At 34.1% G+C, this 21,654-nt stretch overlaps 2 protein-coding genes across 5 annotated transcripts in view; one reads left to right on the plus strand and one right to left on the minus strand.

Annotated features, from left to right (window-relative positions):
* Lrp11 (LDL receptor related protein 11) overlaps positions 1-21,654 on the plus strand; it is an 82,833-nt gene that overhangs the window by 59,974 nt on the left and 1,205 nt on the right. The window lies entirely within an intron of this gene.
* The window catches only part of Pcmt1 (protein-L-isoaspartate (D-aspartate) O-methyltransferase), a 43,198-nt gene that overhangs the window by 11,373 nt on the left and 10,171 nt on the right, over positions 1-21,654 (minus strand). For 3 of the 4 annotated variants that reach the window (XR_013091608.1, XM_076858142.1, XM_076858143.1), the window contains exons 2-6: positions 16,727-16,831; positions 14,797-14,828; positions 4,099-4,203; positions 1,460-1,580; positions 366-451 (exon numbers count right to left, since the gene is read on the minus strand). Coding sequence is in view for 2 of the 4 variants with exons in the window: in XM_076858142.1 (XP_076714257.1) it covers positions 366-451; positions 1,460-1,580; positions 4,099-4,203; positions 14,797-14,828; positions 16,727-16,831 (449 nt within the window). In the remaining 2 variants the exon portion in view is untranslated. Of the gene's footprint in view, positions 1-365; positions 452-1,459; positions 1,581-4,098; positions 4,204-14,796; positions 14,829-16,086; positions 16,261-16,726; positions 16,832-21,654 lie in introns of those variants that run through there. The other variant, XR_013091609.1, reaches the window with a different exon arrangement.

Genomic DNA, 21,654 nt, shown 5'->3' on the forward strand with positions numbered 1-21,654 from the left:
GGTATCTCCTCTGTGCCAAATATAATCTTTGCTAGTCTGGTATTTAAGAAAACACCAAACTGATTATCATGTCATGAATCCTGAGGGATTTTCCCAGTCTATTTTTGTCCTAGTTTTTTCCTGGATTAAACACTGCTTCAAATAAGATATCCATATGTTATAGTTTAATAATTTTCATGTCATGTATACCACTATTTACACATGGAGAGGAAAATAAAAAGAATTTCAGCTAATTGTAAGCAAAATGCACAAAATGAAAATTTCAGCATATTTTGAGATCATCTAGAAGCCATTTCTATATAAAACTTTTAGAGTTCTAGTTGAATAAAACATACAAATAGGAAAAAAAAAAAATCCCAACTTACTGCCTGTGGCACAACTGGGGCTGCAGCTCCAACATGAATTGCATCGTAAGGGGCTTCTGCAGCATATCCCATTCTTCCATCTCCCACTGAAAGAGAAACAAGTTGTGCATCAAAAATCTGTTTACATCAAACCTGGCATAAGAATTACAGTACAGGAGGTTTAAATAGGGGAATCATAGATTTTTGAATAAATGAAACTGTAATAATTGATATGAAAAAATAATACAATTGGATCCCTACCCTCACAAATACACAAAAATCAATGTCAGGAAGATCAAAGACCCAAACAGGAAGAGCTAAAATAATAAATAATAATGGAAGGATTTATCTTCATGATTTCAGATAGCCTTAAGTAAGGCATAGAAAGCACCGGAAACACTGGTAAGTCTTACTACCTTCATCTTCTTGGTCCTCTTTTAATAAATAAAAATTAAGAATTTTTATTTATTAAAAGGGGACCAATAAGATGAAAAGGCACATCATGATGGGGGGGGGTTATGATATGCATAAACCAACAAAGGGCTAGTCTTTAGAAGATTTGTAAATCAGGCTGGGTGCGGCAGCACACACCTGTAATCCCAGCGGCTAGGGAGGCTGAGGCAGGAGGACCTCGATTTCAAAGCCAGCCTCAGCAACTTAGGGAAGTCCTAAGCAACTTAGCAAGACCTTGTCTCTAAATAAAATACAAAATAGGACTGTGGATGTGGCTTAGTGGTCAAGTGCCCCTGAGTTCAATCCCCGGTTTCCCACCCCTCTCTCCCAAACAAGGGCTGGGCATGGTTGGACATGGTTCAGGAGCTAAGTGCCCCTGGGTTCCATCCCTGGTTTAAAAAAAATTAAAAAAGGAAAAAGACTTATAAATAAAAAATAAAAATCTCCAAAAAGTAATTGTTTTCTTAGTTTAAGAAAAGTGAATATACTGGGCTGGGTTTGTGGCTTGGTGATAGAGCAGTTGCCTAGCACGTGTGAGTCACTGGATTTGATATTCAGCACCACCTAAAATAAATAAATACATTGTGTCCATGTACAACTAAAAAAAGTATTTTTTAAAAAATCCTCTGGAAAAGAAATTAGAAAACTTTTCTGATACCCACCAACCAGTTGTACTCTCCCTGAAGTCAAAAGTGTTGGATCATCTTTTCTGACATTATTTATTGATTCATCTACTAGCTCTTTAATATGATCAATTCCTATGACTTTTCCATTACATCCAACCTAGAAAAGAGAAAATAATTCAATAGCTCATTAGGTAACATTTGTATTTCTAAAGTATCACTGAAATGTTTCCTTAAAGTCATAATCTGCAATGAGAAATAAAAAATGAACTAATCCTCCAATTAGATTATTCACCATTCAGTTTATTATAAATTATTCGTCGCATCAACTTTCTCAACTATAAACCTCACTGAGAAATTATATTTAATCAATAAAGAAGCTGGAATAAATTACAAAAGCTGATAATACTGGAAAATTTAAATTTTTCTTTTTTTCTTCTTTTTGGTACCAGGGATTAAACCAGGGGCATTTAACCACTGAGCCACATCCCCACACCTTTTTTATGTTTTATTAGAGTCAGGGTCTCACTAAATTGCTTAGGGCCTCGATAAGTTGCTGAGGCTGGCTTTGAAAGTAATCTTCCTGCCTCAGCCTCCCAAACTGCTGGGATTACAGGCGTGTGCCACTGTGCCTGGCTGGATTTCTAGTTTTTAAATCCAGAATTTTGAAGTAAGATTTAACTACCAATATTTAATGGTACTATAATAATTTTTACTTAAATTAACCTAAAAGTATAACTTTAAATATTAAAATTTATATAGAAATTTTGTGAGAAGGGATTCCTGCACCTGATTCTACTGCTCTTAGTGGAAAGTATAAAACACATAAAAATATGAAAAGGACTTGAGTATCAATATTACCTGTAAAAACATTTAACTGAATAAAGCCTGTGAAGTCAGATAGGAACCTGGGTTCCTGTCTACATTTCACCACTTAAAACTACATAACTTTAGCAAATAAACCTCTCATTCTATGAATCAGGTTCCTTGACTATGAGAAAGAAAGGGGCATATATCCTATAAAGGATATGAGGATTAGAAAAATAATACAGGAAAAGCACTTAAAATAGTATTTAGCATGTGTGAAAAACATTGATATCATTTTAAAAGAAGGTATTCAAATTTAAACTTTTAAAATGAATATTCCTGGGGCTGGGGTTGTGGCTCAGTGGTACAGCACTCACCTCGCATGTGTGAGACCCTGGGTTGGATTCTTAGCACTTCATAAAAATAAATACTTGAAATAAAGGTATTGTGTTCAACTACAACTAAAATATAAATATTTTAAAAAATGAATATTACTGGGGCTGGGTTTGTGGCTCAGTGATAGGGCACTTGCCTAGCAGGTGTGAGGCACTGGGTTCAATTCTTAGCATCACATATAAATTTTTAGGTCCATTAACAAGTAATAAAAATATTTAAAAAATGAATATTCCTTTAAAACCATTAACATGTCAAGTATAGATAACACGTCACTAATTAAGTGCTATTTCTAACCATTTGAACAAAAATCTCTAATATCTCATAGCAAGAACACGACTCCACAAAACAACATCTGAAAAATATACAAGATCTCATTATATGCCAAGTACTATTCTAGATGCTTAGGATACACCAATGAAAAAAAAATTCAGACAAAATTCCCATCTCCTGGAGCTCACATTCTAGTGGATCTGATGATTATAAACTTATGGCAAGTTACACGGAATCTAGTTCAAGACAGATCCATAAATCCTCATTTCAACAAGACCCAAATTGTCTACCTAGTCTCTGGCCACAAGATTTCATATAACCAATCTGATTTGATTATCTAAGCACTGATGAATCTTTATGGTGCTTTAAAGGAACCACAACTTATACTGTGTACAGGCATTTACCAGAAAAAATATGGTAATAAAAGCTGAAGTACAACCTTAAATTAGGTAGAGGGGAGTAATGGAAGAGAAGAGGAGGGGATATGGGGATAGGAAAGACAGAATGAAACAGACATTAGTACTTTATGTGAATATGTGACTGCATGACCAATATGATTCTGCAACATGTACACTCAGAAAAATGAAAAATTATATCCCATCTATGTATATCAAAGTGCATAAATGCATTCTACTGTCATGTATAACTAATTAAAACAACAACAACAACACTTAAAGCTGAAGTACCATAAACAAGGCACTTTTCCTATTGTAAAAGAAGCTCTACCTTCATTTCTAATAAACCTGTAGGAGTATCTGAAAACTGAATTGACTTTACTCCTTTCTGCCAGATGTGAACTTGGAAAAATGTAGTTTGGGAGCTCCCAGCTGCCATTTTGGGGTCACTGGGGGTACTATCTGATAATGAAGCTAACATATGGAGGAAACAAAGGCAAAGCAAGAACCAGAGAGAAACCCATTGTCAGTTACATCTGGTCTTCTTTTAAATCCACCCACACAAGAAGCCAGATATATCCCTCAACTTTTCCACTATATAACCAAAGTAAATTTCCTTTCAGTTCTGCCAGTTTGGTTAAATGTTCTGTTACTTATAAGAACAACAACAAAAACAAAAATCCTAAGAGATACATATTCCAGATGCTATGTTAATGGAACAAAAAGCAAAGAAATCAAATCCAATGGTGGAAAAAATATAATCAGATAATATACTTCAGTTAGGATCAGAATGAAAAATAAAGTTCTTACCATACGTGCAAAACATGCAGTAAGGATTCCACTTCCAGATCCTACATCAAGAGCTTTAGCTCCTTCATGTAATTGATCAAATAGAAGTTCTAGTGCATATGCATGCTGCCAAGAAAAAACAAACCAAATAATGTTTTCAAGACTCTTATATACCATGGTATATAAAGTTGCCATTTTTTTAAACCAGTCTTTCTACCATTATCTTAAATTAACATAATGAAAACATATATACTTATTTCTACATAAGAAATTTCTATACAAGAAAACTCAGATTAGAATTATTACATTTCAGTAATTTTAGATACTCATTGTATGAATTTTTAAAATTTAATAATTTAATTAAAATACAAAGTTGAAAGATAAAAAAAGGAATTACAAGGGAAAAAAAAAATCCCCATCTCATTCCCAAGTAACATTTTACTCCCTAAAGGCAGCCAATGTTATCAGTTTCTTGTGATTCCTTTGAAAAACATTCACTCTATGAATATACAGACAAATACATATTCATTTTTCATTCATTATTTTTAAAAAAATATTTTTGTAGTTGTAGATGAAACAGTGTGCCTTTATTTTAAGTGTTTCATTTTCTTGTTTGTGGTGCTAAGGATCAAACCCAGTGCCTTACACATGCTAGGCAAGTGCTCTGCCACTGAGTTACAGCCTCAGCCCCTCATTCACTACATTTTGAAAGGCCATTCACATCAATACTTAAACAGCTGTTTAAGTATTATAACAACACTAACGAAGAAAAATATATGTTAGTTCCAATCTATTTTCAGATGAGATAAATTTTTCTAGGTATAAGAAAACAATATAATAATTTTTATAAAACTCTTACAAAGTATATCTATCTATATGTTAAATTCCTAGAAGTAAAATAGAAGGGTTGGAAGATAAATTTATGTTACACACACACACACACACACACACACAAATAAACCAAATGATACTGGTTATTCCTTGGACCAAACCAAGAAATAAAGACTTCCCTACCCTACTGTCTTTATACACTTACATTTTAGAACTTTTCCAGAATAAAATTGAAAATAATGATATTTCAAAATCCAACCTTAAATGCCTGGTGTCTTCACAGTTTAAAATGATTAAATCCAGTTGAAACAAATATCTTGACTACCAAACTTGTTTAATAAAAATATACATCCACATATATATTCATAGTCCTTAGTAATAAATAAATGCATACTTGTATGTGTGTGTGTGTGTGTGTGTGTGTGTGTGTGTGTATAAATAAGCACCAGGAGAAACTATTTCCAAGTAACAAATACAGAATAAATGATGAACTTAGAAAACAAGTCTTTGGGCAACCATCTCAGTAGTAACTGATCTAAGCAAAAAATTGTAAATGGATGCTAAAATTAGTGAATTAGCATAAGACAGTCTCAAAGTGTTCACCTATAAATTATAAAAGGAAAAAAAAGTAGCTTGACAATTGGGTTCAGAAAAAGAAGTTTGTTTTTATTCCCCCCCCTTTTCCCCCCATTTTTACAAGACTGGGGATCTAAACCACAGCCTTGTACATGCTAGGCAAGTTCTCTGTCACTGAGTTAGATCCCGTCCAGCCTGAAAAAAAACTTTCATCGGAGGAACCTGGTTGACACTAAATCAGAGTTAACATCACCAGAAAAAGGACATATTGACATCTCATGGCTCTGCTAAGATATATCACTACCAGGATATGCCAAGAGAAAATGCATAACTCATCCATACTGAATTTGAGAAAACACAGAAACCCAAGTTGAGGGATACAATAGTAAAATAACTGGCATGTATTCATAAAAATTTTCAAAGCCATAAAAACAAGATGGATGAACTGTTCCTCAGTGTTGTTTTAAAGAAAATTAAAAAGACCAAACAAATTAAACTCACAATCTGCAATTTTCTTTTCCTTTAAGGTATATTATCTGAATAATAGATAAAATCTAAATAAAGTCTGTAAATTGGCTAACAGTATCACATCAATGTTAAAATCCAGATTTTGACAAATGTACTGTGAATATATAAAGAACATCCTTATTTTTATTCAGAAAAGGGAGAAATGTGTATACACACATGTATATACATATGTATACATACATACATAAATATGGAGGGTACATAGAAAAAAAACAAATGATAAAGCAAATGAGGTAAAGTAACATTTGAAACAGATGAAAGATGTTCAGTAACATGCTAGTCCCATATTTCTAAGTCTAAAATATAGTCAAATTCTTAAAAAAAAATTATCAAAAAATAGGCAATGTCAAAATAAAGGATAGAATAGAATTCACCATTCTACATAACTATTTTAGATGATAAAAGCCAGAATACTGGTTACTTTGGGGTTGAGTGCTGACTAGAAAGGGACACAGGGAACTTTCTGAGGCACTACTGTCCTATATCTTGAACTGGGTGGTGTACACATGTCAGCATTCATCAAGATGTGCTTAAGATTTGTACACTTCAAACAACAATACAAAAAAATTTAAAGACTACTTATTCCAATCATTAAAAGTAGATGATCGGAGCCGGGCACAATGGCACACACCTGTAATCCCAGTGGCTCGGCAGGCTGAGGCAGGAGGATCACAAGTTCAAAGCCAGCCTCAGCAACTTAGCAAGGTCCTAAACAACCTAGTGAGATCCTGTCTCTAAATAAAATAAAAAGGGGTGGGATATAAGTGCCCCTGGGTTCAATCTCCATTACAAAAAAAAAAAAAAAAAAAAAACAGTGGATGATCAGATATTATGGACCTCTTGATGGGATGCAACAGAAAAGGCCATTTAAGAAGTGAATTAAAAAAAAACAAATGTTTTTTAAAGTAACTAAACACCACAAGGAAACAACAGGGTTCACAATATGAAATTCTATAAGATAGAAAAAGTAGCTTTGTTAATAAATAAAATGTATTTAAAATAAAAAGGGATCTATTAAAATTTAAAAAGACTAGAGGCTGTGGCTATGGGTTCAAACCTTAGCACCACTTAAAAATAAACAAGATAAAGGTATGGGGTCCACCTACAACTACCAAAAAAAATTTTTTTAAATATTAGAAGAGACTAAAAAGACCAAAAATATGCAATGTATAGATTCTGTTTAGATGTTGATTTGAGCAAATTAATTGTAAAAAAAATTTTTTTAAATATATTTATTTTATTTTTATGTGATGCTTAGGATTGAATCCAGGGCCTCACACATGCTAGGCGAGTACTCTACCTCTGAGCCACAACCCTAACCCGCACCCCCCAACCCAAAAATTTTTAAACACATGGCAACGTATAAACCTAGACTGGATATACTATCAAGAAACATTACTAGGTAAAATGGCATTGTGGAGTGTGTTATTAAAATCCTTGATATTTATACTAAAGTATTTAGGATTGAAGTAATGTTATTTCAGTGCCTGTGAAAGCTTAAACAATTTCTATTTAATAAGATAGTAAGTATTGTATAATACAATAAATCAAAAACCAAAATAACTCCTATAACTAGCTTTCTTGAATCTAGAAATCAAAGAAACAGAAGAGACTTAAGGTACAAGATTCTATAGGCAGTACTGCCCCAATAAAACTTCAAAAGAAACTCTGGAATTTTTTCCTCTTCTTTTTTTCAGTACTATGCTTGTGCAGGATTTTGTTTATATATAATTTACATATATATTATATACATATATATTATATATAAATTACATATATATGTGTATATGTATATATATTTTAGTTGTTGACCTATCTTTATTTTATTTATTTATATGCAGTGCTGAGAATCAAACCAGTGCCTCACACATGCCAGGCAAGTGCTCTACCAATGAGCCACAGCCCCACCCTTGTTTCTTTTTAACAGGGAGTGTGCTAAATTACTATTACAAGTTCCATTCAAATTTAAAATGCCAAGGCCTTCGGTCATACTCTTGCCTATAATCCCAGAGACTTGGGATGCTAAGGCAGGAGGATCATGAGTTTCAGGCTAGCCTCAGCAACTTAGTGAGACCCTATCTCAAAAAATAATAATAAAAAGTGCTGGGGATGTAAATCAGTGGTAAAGTGCCCCTGGTTTCAATCCCCAGTACCAAAAGCAAAACAGTATTATCCAACATACTCATCACAAAAATTTTCTTAATCATCTCTCACATGTTCTTTAGACATCTTTCCCCAATCTATTCAAGGTTCATACACTGAATTGGTCAATGCAGAACACTCTCCCCTCAACTCTCCTCCACCTGCCACCACTTCACTAATTCTTCAGAACATTCACTCCTTAAAGGAGTCCTGTTCAGTTGTCCCTTCATATAACACCCCACATTGGAGATGGGTCTATTTCCTGAGTGTTAGATTCAGGTCAAAGACTTCTAACATTACCATTACACAGCTCTCATGTGAGCCTCCCACTGTAACACACGAGGAAGAGCATGATGTTGGGCCATCTCACTACTAGACATGTAAGGTTTACACTGAGTAAATATGACTTACGGATCACATTATTTTCACAGAATATTTTTCTCTTTGTAATTAATAAATAATATGTGGAGTAATAATTTGATAGTACTTGAATATTTTTGTTCTCAACAGTCTTCCTCTTAATGATTTCAGATTCTTTGATGATCTCTGCCTAATTCAATTATTACACTGAAGATTACAAAATAATGATTTGTAAAATTCCCTTATTCCTTCCACATATATTAACTGGCATTTATCTGTAAAAACAGCTTTTGGTTTTTTCTTTGTCTTGCATTTTTCACTGTTATTATGCCTGTTATCTTCAATATTCTTTTTGATTCTCAAATGGTTTTAAATTTGGTCTCTTGGAGGCTCTCCTGCTTCTATGCCTTCTAACATCAATGTATTACCATTTGAGTACATCCTCACTCACTGGTGTTAGTCACTTCTCCAAGCAGCTCTAGTCTTTTACTGAGCAATGGTATTTAGGGCCCCAAATTTGATGCCCAGTGTACTTACTGCTACCAGGATGCTGTTTTAACATCTTAACATGTTGCTTTCAATATTCTGCCTACCATGCACATCACTTTTTTTTTTTTACCTAGGACTTTGGAAAGTATCACAGGGACTACAGTTACTTCCAAGCCTGTGATTTTAGGGTTCATTATATGCAGATTCATTTCTCTTTGATTCCTCACTTTCTGCTTTTAATAACTCTAAGATTTATGGAATAAATAATACAAAATCACAACAGTATATGGCCAGAGGTGAAGCTCCTAGCACAGCATATGCCTAGCATGTACAGGCCCTCAGCTTGATCCCCAGCACTGGTTTAAAAAAAAGAAAAAGAAAGATCACTACTGCTTGTCTATACAATACAATTAATACTATCATATCCTACTACCATTCTGGTTTAGCAAACACCAAAGGACACTGTTTGCTTACTATTTGCATATGAACATATACAGACATAAATTCAGATGCACTATGTAACTATATACAAACATAAATACATTTTGCTTATTAAAAGTCACAGGTTATTCAAACTGTGCATGATTACAAATGTATCCTTTTTAGGAAGATATTATGACCCAGCTATGACATGGACGGACCTTAAAGATATTATACAAGTGAAATAAGCCAGTCATAAAAAGACGAGGGGCTGGGGCTGGGGCTCAGTGGCAGAGCGCTTGCCTAGCATGTGTGAGGCACTGGGTTCGATTCTCAGCACTGCATATCAATAAATAAAATAAAGACACATTGACAAATAAAAAAATATTGAAAAAAGACGGGTACTGTATGATTTTCTTATATAAGCAATTATGTGAGTACCAAGAGTAATCAAATTCATTAAGACAAAAAACAGAATGGTGGTTGCCAGAGTCTGGGGGACGAAGAAAATAGGGAGAATGGTAAAATGAGGAATCATTTTTGAGTGGGCACAGAGTTTTCATTTTGCAAGATAACAAATATTCTGGATATCAGTTGCACAACAACATCAACGTACTTAATACTACTTAACACTTAAAAAATGGTAAAGATCAATTTCATATTAAATGTATTGTACCAATATTTTAAAAAATCTTACTTGTATCTTTTAAAAACCAAAGACAACAAATTTAAAAAATGGGTAAGAGAACAGCATACTACAGGGACACAGCCACATCAATGTTTATAGCAGCACAATTCATAATAGCTAAACTGTGGAACCAACCTAGATGCCCTTCAGTGGATAAACGGATAAAGAAAATGTGACACACACACACACACACACACTCTGGAATATTATTCAGCATTAAAAGAGAATAAAATCATGGCATTTGCAGGTAAATGGATAGATTGGAGAATAAAATACTAAGTGAAGTCAGCCAATCCCCAAAAAAACCAAATGCCGAATGCTTTCTCTGATTAAAGGATGCTGATTCATAATGTGGTGGCGGGGTGGCGGGCAATGGAGGATTAGATGAACTCTAGATAGGGTAAAGGGGAAAAGGGGAGGAGACATGGGGGTAGGAAAGTCGATGGAATGAGATGGACATCATTACCCTAAGTACATGTATGAAGACACAAATGGTGTGACTCTATTTTGTGTAGAGAGATATGAAAAATTATTCTTTATTGGTGAATTATAAATTGTAATATATTCTGCTGTTGTATATAACAAGTTAAAATTTTAAAAAATGAAAAAAATGGGTAAGAGATTTGAATAGACTTTTCTCCTGAGATAAATAACCAATAATCATATGAAAAGATGGTCAACACCAATCATTAGGGAAATACAAATCAAAATCACAAGATACTGTATCATAGTCAGTAGGATGGACAAAAGAAACAATATAGAAAATAACAATGTGGACAAGGAAGAAAAAATTTGGAACCCTCATACATTGCTGGTGGGATTGCAAAAATGGCATAGCCACTTTGGGAAATAGATGAGTAGTCCCTCAAAATGTTAAAACACAGTTAACATATGACTTAGCAATTTCATTACTAGGTATGCAACCAAGAGAAATGAAAATATACAATTAGATAAAAACTTGTACATGAATGTCCACAGCAGCATTATTCAGAATAATCAAAACGTAGAAACATAATGGATGTGTAACTGATGTGATTCTGCAATCTGTATACGGGGTAAAAATGGGAGTTCATATCCCACTTGAATCAAAGTGTGAAATATGATATATCAAGAACTATGTAATGTTTTGAACCAACAATAAAAATTAATAAAAAAAAAATACTAAAAAAAAAAAACCACCAAAAACGTAGAAACAATTCATCAATGGATACACAAAATGTGGTATACCTACACAATGGAATATTATTCAGCCATAAAAAGAACAAAGTAATGATATATATTACAACATGGATAAATTTGAAAACATTAAGCTACATATAAAAAGTCAGTCACAAAAGGCCACATATTGTATTATTTCATCTTTATCAAGTGTCTAGAATTGGAAAATCTTCAGAAACAGAAACTACATTAGTGGTTGCCAGGACATGTACAGAGCAGGAGATGAGAAATGACTTCTAATAGGATAGAGTTTCTTTTTTTTTTTTTTTTTTTTTAAGGTGTAGTTGGACACAATGCCTTTATTTTATTTATTTATTTTTATGTGGTGCTGAGGATCGAACTCAGGGCCTTGCACATGCTAGGCGAGTACTCTACCGCTGAGCTACAACCCCAGCCCCAAGATAGGATTTCTTTTGGAAGGGATGCAAATGTTTTGAAATTAGATAGAAGTGATGTTTGTACAACCTTGAGTAGACTAAAACTCACAAAATTATATCATTTAAAGAGATGAATTCTCTAGGGCTGGGAATATAGCTCAGTTGGTAGAGGGCTTGCTTTGCATACACAAGGCCCTGAGTTCAATCCCCAGCACCACAAAAAAAAAAAAAAAAAAAAAAGGAAATGAATTCTCTAGTATGTGAATTGTAAGTAATAAAGCCTTTTTTTTTTTTAATTTAAAAATGCATCCTTTGCCATGAAATAACTGCCATGTTTTATTTGGCAGTGAACTGGATATCCAGGACCAAACTTTGAGGTGAGGGGAATTCACCTTAATACTTGAAAACATACCCCACCGAACATATTGGATACCAGTTCTCCAAAGTAACAGCAATACAGACATTGCATAAAGAAGTCAATTCTATTCCATGATTTAAAAAAGAAATAAGAATAGAGAAATAAATTGGCAACAGATCAAGGATAGGGAGTAAAAAGCTGACCTGATTTCTACGCCTATACCCCCAATCATCTACTTCTGTAGTTTAGAAGAAACCATTTTTAGCTTCCATTCCCATAGGATAACATATGGAAAATATGTATAGCACATACTGGTAAAACTTCCTCATTTAACAGCTTCAGAGTATTCCACTATATGGATGTAGATAATTTGTTAATGATCCTCTATTAGTGGACTATTAAAAGTTATTATTTTTTCTGGTGCGATTGTGAGGCTGAGGCAGGAGGATCACAAGTTCAAAGACAGCCTTAGCAAAAGCAAGGCACTAAGCAACTCAGTGAGACCCTGTCTCTAAATAAAATGCAAACTAGGGCTGGGGATGTGGCTCAGTAGTCCAGTGTCCCTAAGTTCAATCCCTGGTACTGCCCCCAAAAAATAAAAACTAAAAATAGAATAAACAAACAATGTAGATAAGCTGTTTTTTTACTTGTGCAAATGTACCATGGGATTAATATCTTAAAACTGGAAAGTCTAAGATATATTTATTTCACATTTTGATAGATATTGCCAACTTGCCTTCCCAAAACATTCAATTAAATGACTACGAGTTTTCCTTTTCCAATAGAAAGCACAAACTTTTTGATTTCTGAAAATCTGATAGATGACAAATGGTTCTTCACTATAGTGCTAATTAGCAATTTACTAAATTTATGTGATATTTTATTTAACTGTTGATGTCACTTATCTTTTTTTCAAATGAATCGTCAAATCATGTTTTTACCCATTTTATGTTGGATTTACTAGTCTAATTTATTAATTGAACAACTACACATATACATGTGTGTGTGTGTGTATATTGAAATTTGCCCTATGCTCTCATATGTATTACAAATATTTCTTTCAGTTTTTCTTTTAATTTAATCTATACTATTTTTTTCTCTGCAAAAATCCTAAAAAAAAAAATTTTGTTTTTTTTTTGTTTTTGAGGTAATAGAGATTAAACCCAGGGGTGCCTCTACCACTGAGCTTCATCTGCAGCCCCCCTTTTTAAAAAATTTTTTTATTTGTTTTAATTAGTTACACATGATAGTACAATGATCTTGACAAATCATACATTTGAATCAGATCCCCTTTTTTAAATATTTATTTTTTAGGTGTAATTGAACATAATGCCTTTATTTTATTTATTTAATTTTATGTGGTGCTGAGGTTCGAACCCAGGGCCTCGCATGTGCTAGGCGAGAGATCTACCCCTGAGCTACAACCCCAGCCCCCATCTGCAGCCCTTTTTATTTCTTATTTTGAGACAAGGTCTTGCTAAGATACTGAGGCTCACCTTGAACTTGCAATCCTCCTGTCTCTGCCTTCTGAGTTGCTGAGGCTATAGGTAGGAGTAACTGCACTCAGCAAAAATCCTAAATTTTTGTGTTGCAAAAATACACTAATTTTGGACTGAGGCTCTACTCAGTGGTAGAGCGCTTGCCTAGCATGTGTGAGACACTGGATTCGATTCTCAGCACCACATAGAAGTAAATGAATAACATAAAGGTCCATGCATCTAAAAAAAAAAAAAAAAATACACTAATTTTTTTTAACAGCTTCTGTGTTTTTGTCATGTTTTAAAAAGTCATCTCTATACAATTTTTAGAAATAAATATACTTTTTAAAGTATTATTATCAGTTCATAAATGTATATGTAAAATTTATTTAGGATAAAATTTAAGAGCTTCTCTAAGGATGGGGGTGTATCTCAGTGGTAGAGAGTCTTTTCAGCATGCACCAGGTCCTGGGTTTGATCCCTAGCACTACAAAAATTTTTTTAAAAAAAGCTTCTCCAACCCAAATAATTGAAGAGAATCAGAAAAGCTATTGTTTTCTCCACCAAAATCCAACAGAGTACTCATTCAAACAACTGACATTTAAAACCCAAGAAAATTCCCAATAGATTAAAAGAGCCAGATCACTAAAACAGTTCCTTCTCAAGATTACACGGCTTCATAGTTGCTATACTTAACCATTCCGTAGTGATTTTTTCCAAATAAAATGTGAAATACTCAACTTGAGATTTCTAGAACATGCCCACTGTACTATTCAATTACTCTCTCCCTTAATGAACTCATCACTAAATAACCAGTTAAGTTAGTGTGAATGACAGATGCAATGACAGATGCAAAAAACTTAATATGAGAGATTCTACCAAGAAGAGCTCCTTTTAGATATCATAAATAAAATAATATAATAATTACAATAATACATAATTCACAGAAGACAAAGTAAATTTAAACATTTTTTAAAAACTTTTTAAAGGGCTGAGGATGTGTCTCAAGCGGTAGTGCACTCGCCTGGCATGTGTGCGGCCCGGGTTCGATCCTCAGCACCACATATAAACAAAGATGTTGTGTCCGCCAAAAACTAAAAAATAAACATTAAAAAAATTCTCTCTCTCTCTCTCATTCTTTAAAAAAAAAAAAAAAAAAAAAAAAACCAAACTTTTTAAAGCTTTTTCCCCTAAGAAAATAATGGCAGAGAAAAATGTGATCCATTTGTAACTAAATGAACAAAGTCAACTTACCATGTGTGGAGCACTGATTGTTGCTTGGAAACCTACAAAACAAGAAGAGAACCACTGATACATTCAGTTGTGAAAACATAACCAAATATTTCGTGTAGTTCCTTTTCTAACATCCATACGTTGTTTTTCACAAAAATTCTTTTTTATTTTTAGAATAAGCAAAACAAAACCCAACATTTGTACTGATACATAGCAATTAAAATCAGAAAATATTATCATGAGAAAAGGCTCATCTAGCAAAAGAGATCACACTATTTCTAAAAGTATTTCTTTTTTAAAAAAACAATTTTTTTAGATGAGTAGACCTTTATTTTTTTCATTTACTTATACATGGTGCTGATAATCGAACCCAGTGCCTCACACATACTAGGCAAGCACTCTACCACTGAGCCACAGTCACAGCCCCTCTAAAAGTTATTTCTAAAAATTATTTCTTTTGTAGGTTTTTTTTTTTTTTTTTTTGGTTGTTGTTGTTGTTTGTTTTCTTTCTTTTTGGTACGGGGGATTGAACCCAGGGGAACTTAACCACTTAGTCACATCCCCAGCCCTTTTTATTTTGAGACAGGGTCTTGCTTAGTTGCTTAGGGGCTCAGTAAATTGCTGAGACTGTCCTTGAACTTGAGATCCTCCTACCCTGAGGCCACTGGGATTACAGGTATGCACCACAGTGCCCAGATTCTTGTATTGTTTTTTCAGTAAGCTGAGAATTGATAGATTTTATACTTAATTTTTCCTTTAGATTTACTTTTTTGGTGCTGGGGGGGTACTGGAGATTGAACTCAGGGGCTCTCGGCTACTGAGCCACAGCCTTACTTTATACTTTATTTAGAGACAGGGTCTCACTGAGTTGTTTAGTGCCCTGCTTTTGCTGGGGCTGGCTTTGAACTTGTGATCCTCCTGCCTCAACTCACAAGAACCTGGGATTATAGGCATGTTCCACTGTGCCCCCAGCTAAATTTACCCTTTTTAAAAAAAGGACTTCTATATATAATACATATGCAAAAAAATTTGAAAAACTAAATTATTTCAAATTTAAACCAACTTAAAAATAACTAGGCTAGAGATAAAGCTTAGTGGTAAAGCTCCTGCCTAGTAGGCACAAGGCTCTGGGTCTGATCCCCAGCACTGCAAACAAACAAACAAACAAAAAACCCTAGATAATCAAAGTAGCTTAAGAGACTAATAAACCTTTCCAATTTACTTTCTGAATTATCACCTAATGTTAATTCATATTCATATTTGGCTCTTAATTTCTTTTCTTCCAGTGTTACTTTCTCAAAACTTATTTACCTGCTCTGCCTCTGAAGCAATTTTCACTGAGCGGTGGTAGCAGGTGCCTTCGGGGTTCAGAAGCTCCCCAGGATCTTCTTGCTGACTGTCACAGTGCTTCAAAAGAAGACAGAATGGCAGCTGGCCGAGAGAATCCTGAGGCACTTCTAAGCCTCAAAGGCGCCCACTGCCAAGGCTCAGCAGTTCAGCAAAACCTGCTTCAGGAGAAGGAGTTAAATATGGAACTTTCTAAAAACAAACACAAGCCAAAAAATATCCAGGAAAGTAAAGCAGAAAAGTCACTAATAAATTAGTTACACTTATTTTCTTAATTATTAATCTTAAAAATTAAGGCTAATATGAAAGAAAACTCAACATTAATGCCCCTGAAGAAAACAGTACTCAGCTACAACTAAATTTTCATTAAAAGTTTTCTTTTTCATTAAAAAATTCCAAATATTTTTTTCATTCTTTATTACCAATATACATTGGGGGAAAAACCAGAAAAAGATATATCATTTCATTAAAATGGATTTGTTTGAGATTATGAGAGTTATCGAGTCATAAAACTCCAATTGGCAATATAACACATGTGTCCCAGTCTTACAAAAATTAGAGTAAAAGAAGGAAAATGTGACATTTTCGGAAATCTAAAGCTTACCTATTGATTGTGGAGAATCCATATATGGGTTACATTTTGCATAGTGCGAGCGGTCTGTAGCCAGCATTACTTCAAATACTTTATCTGTCTTGATGATTCCATTTTCTGAAATGAATAGGGCAAATATTTTAAGCAAAGAGTGACATCATATGTATTTTAGATTTATTACTCTGGCTGTACTGTAGGACTGGACTAGAGTAACCTGGTCTTTAATAACACTAGTCAGGACAGGGAAAAGTAGAAGGTGGTGGTGAGAGTGGGGGTATTGGTAGAGATAAAGTCATCCAATGATTTAAGAAACTCTGAAGAAGGATCAGAGTTGAGGAGAAAAAGGAAAAGATAGGAAAATAATTCAGTTAGGGGCTAAGGTTATACAAAGTGAAAGTATTCAGCAACGGGCTGAGCACATGGATCTGGAGCTCAGGAAAGAGATCTAGGATAGAGGTATAAGTTTCTGTTTAGATAGATGGCAACTGAAGTAATGAAAGTGAAGTTAAAGTAGCCAGGGAAGAATACATACAGAAGAAAAATGAAAGCCAACATTTGAGATATGAAAGCAAATGGAAAGGAACCACAACAGAGGCAGGATAAAAACCTGGCTGATATTGCTGTAGAGTCCAAAAGCAGTGAAATTTTCAAGAATATTTTATATATATATATATATATATATATATATATATATATATATATATATATATATATATATCATTCATCTGGCTTCCCCAACATTTAGTTCTTTGAGATTTAATAAATGTTAAACTTCAATAATCCTCATGGTACCATGCAAATAACTAATGCTCTCATTGACTTTTTCAATATGCTAGCTGACAATGACATATTAGACACAACACAACATGCTTATAGTATGATTATAATAAATAAGATAGCCTAGTTCCTGTCATCACAGATTTAAAATCTGTTAAGATAAACAAATGAACATGACTTTAACAATTCAAAAATGAATGAAAAAATTCAATCAAAAACATGCTTTGATTAGTTTGACTACATTATGAATGACTATTTTATATGAGACTTCTTCAGGAAAAGTATCATGGAAAGCCTAAAATGCTATACAAACTAACACAACTTATTCATCATTACGGCACTTTCAATCTCGAAGGTAATAGCAGCCACCAGAATCTGAACTTCTCCACAGAGTTGCTCAAAATACCTAACAGAGATCAAGAAGGGGCTCAAACAAAACCGCACAGGATCTACACATCACATTACTAAGAGACAGAATATCCAGACTTTAAATTATCTATAAATAGAAAAAAAAAAGTGCTCTTGCTACAGTTGAACACCTGTGATCACAGACAGCAAAACTGGGGATTCAAGTTTAAGTTTCTAAGAGCCTGCTACAGAGACACACTCCTACAACTCTAGCTACTCTGGAGGCTGAGATAGAAGGATAACAAATGTGAAGCCAGGCTTGGTAACTCAGTGAGTCTCAAAATAGAAAATAAAAAAAAAAAGGATGGGGATGTACTCAGTGAAGCATCCCTAGGATCAGGTTCAATCACCAGTAATGGGATGGAGGGAAGTCAGTGGGTCAGGAGCTAGGGTTGTGGTTCAGTGGCAAAGCATTTGCCTAGAGTATGTGAGGTACTAGGTTTGATTCTCAGCATTGCATATAAATAGAATACAGGTTAATAAATAAATTTTTAAAGAAGATTATTGTGTAAAAAAAAAGTCAGTGGGTCAATAAAGGGTGTCAAAACTACTCAATAATAAATAATCTTTTTCAACAAATAGTGCTGGGATAAACAAAGAGCCACATGCAAAAAAATGATGTTCAACTTTTTCCTCATACCATATACAAAAATTAATTAAAAATTTATTGAAGACCTAAATATAAGACCTAAACCCATCACACAGATAGAAGAAAATACTGGAGTAAATCTTCACAAACTTAGATTTGGCAATGAATTCTTACATATGGCAACAAAAGCATCAAAATTAAAAATTTGTACTTCAACAGATTCTACTCAAGAAAGCAAAAGATCTGCAAGCCTGTTATCTCAGCAACTCAGGAAGCTAAGGCAGCAGGCTGCAGGTTTGAGGTCAACATCAGCAACTTAGCAAGGCCCTAAGCACTTAGGAAGACACTGTCTCAAAATTAAAAAGAATATAATAAAAATAAAGGACTGGAGATGTATCTCAGTGGTAAAGCATCCTGGGTTCAAACCCAGCACCAAAAAATTAAAAACAAAGAAAGCAAGCAAGTGAAAAGATCACTCATATAGTGGGAAAAAATATTTGTGACTCATATATTTAAGAGGGTGCTTACAGCTAGAACATGTAAGAAACTCTTACAATTCAATATTAAAAGACAAATAACCCAAATTAAGAAACATGCAAAGGATCTAACCAGATATTTCTCTGAAGAAGAAATGCAAAAAGCCAATATGCACATGAAGCTAGACATCATTAGTTAAAGAAAAATGCAAGTTAAAAACCACAATGAGATATCATTTCATATTTGCTAGGATAGCTATAATAAACAGTCAGATAATACACCAAAAGTGGTGATAGGAACCTGTAGTCCCAGACTACTTTAGCCCAGGAGTTCAAGGCCAATCTGGACAATATAAGAAGACCCTGTCTCTTAAATAAAATAAAATGTGTTGGCAAGAATGTGAAGAAACTGGAACCCTCATGCACTTGTAGTAGGAATATAAAATGGAGCAGTAACTTCGGAAAAACAGCTTCTCAAATTGCTAAAGACACTCACCATTTGACTCAATAGTTCCCACTCCTAGACATACAGAGAAGTGAAAACATATGACCACATGTAAATTTGTACATGAATGGTCCTGGCAACATTATTTAGAAAAAAACAAAGCAAAAGGTGAACTGGGGATGTACCTTACTGTAAAGTGCTGGCCTAGCATGCATGAGGGCATGAGTTCAATCCTCAGAACCACAAAAAACGAGAATAAGCAGAAGGTGGAAATATTCATCAAAAGATGAATGGCCTCTGGTAAAGGTTGTATAAACTAAGTTCTAAGGATTATAAATTCAAAGCCAGACAGGGCAACTTAGAGAGGCCTTATCTCAAAATAAAAAGGGCTGGAGATATAGCTAAGTAGTAGAGTGCCCCAGGCTCAATCCCCACTACCAAAAAAAAAAAAAAAAGGTTGACTTATGCTATAACATGGTAAATTTTGAAAAAGATTATGCTAAGTGAAATAAGTCAGTTATAAAAGAACATATATGATTCCATTTAATGAAATGTCTACAATCAGCAAATTCATAGAGATCAAAAACATCTGGACATAGTGGTTCATACCTATAATACCAGCTACTCAAGAGGCTAAGGCAAGAGGATCACAAGTACCAGGCCAGTCTGAGCAATTCAGTGAGACCCTGTCTTGATTTTTTATGAGGGTGTAGCTCAATGGAAAAAATGCTTGCCTACTATACGCAAGGCCCTGGGTTTAATCCCCAGTACTAAGGAAAGGAAAAAAAAAAAAAGTAACTATTAAGTTTCTTAAGAGCAATGAGCATTTTCAAGCAATTTCAGGAAATAAAGTACAACAATAAAAAAAAAAAAAAAAAGCCAGATGCAGTGGCACATGCCTGTAATCCCAGATGCTTGGGAGGCTGAAGTAAGAGGATCCCAAGTTCAAAACTAGCCTCAGCAATTCAGTGAGGCCCTAAGCAACACAGTGAGACCCTGTCTCTAAATAAATACAAAAAGGGATGGGCATGTGATTCATTGATTATCTCTGGGTTCAATCCCCAGTATCAAAAAATAAAATAAAAATTGATAAAATTCAGTCTGATTAAATCTTTTTTTTTGGGGGGTACTGGGATGATGATGATGATGATGATGATTGATAATGATGATGGAGGAGGAGGAGCTTTATTGGGCCATCACTGTGTGTTTTCCAAAATTTCATCACAAGGTTGTTTTTATGTATTTTTTTAACCCATGACCCCATGTTTTGAAAGATGCCTAAATCAAAGAAGATTACATTTACTAAGTTTTTAAATCATTTTCCTGTTTTGGGTCATCTATGATATATGAAACTATTATTCCCCTCAAATGTTTCTATCAAACAATAAAGTAATTTGATGTTTTACTTTGCATGTATAGCCAAATTAGAGGTAAATGTGCAATATCATTAGGCTTTCAGAAACAGTGACAGCTTGAGAACCACCCATTTGCAATCTGCTTGCAGCCCTCAGTTCTGAGGACCCTAATTAAATTGTTATAGTAATGGATAATGGTCCAAATATACAACTGATATAAATGAGTAGTAGGATTCAAAAAGGCACATATAACAAAATCCAAACCATAAACCAAATAATTAAATGTCTGAAAAAAACAGTGTGTTTCTAAGGTTTCTCTATCCAACTTGAGAGGCAGTTGGACTTGGTGGTGCATGCCTGTTATCTCAGTGGATAAGCCAAATTTCAGGGGGAAAAAATTAGAAAACTAAAACATGGCAGGGTTTCAAGCAACTGATAAAGTGTTTTAAAAAAAGGAAAAGCTTTTGACATTCCTCTTCAATAGCAGAGATATATGTGACATGAGACACAAAGAATGTGGGCTCCACTAATTTCCTATGTAAAGGATTATGCTATCTGCAAATAGAGGGGCAGTTTACTTCAACCTGTAAGATTACAAGCTCAGCAGTGTTAACAGTCATAAATATTAACAATGGTTACTGCTTCTCAACTTTTTAAAATTAGCAAAGTGCAGAATATTTATTTACTGCTCAGAATAAAATATAAATGCTATCAACTTTTGTAAAAGAATTGCTAGTGAACTGGAAAATGAGAGGGAGTTCCCTACTACCCTTAAAAAGTAGAAGGGGTAAGTTTAAGAGTTAATGCCCGTTCATACATTATGGAACAAGAAACAAAAGTATGTAACTCAAGAGTTACACAAGTAGGGCTTAGGATGCTCAGTGGTAGAG

This window comes from Callospermophilus lateralis, chromosome 6 (assembly GCF_048772815.1).
Source record: "Callospermophilus lateralis isolate mCalLat2 chromosome 6, mCalLat2.hap1, whole genome shotgun sequence".
In the NCBI taxonomy this organism is placed as follows: Eukaryota; Metazoa; Chordata; class Mammalia; order Rodentia; family Sciuridae; genus Callospermophilus; species Callospermophilus lateralis.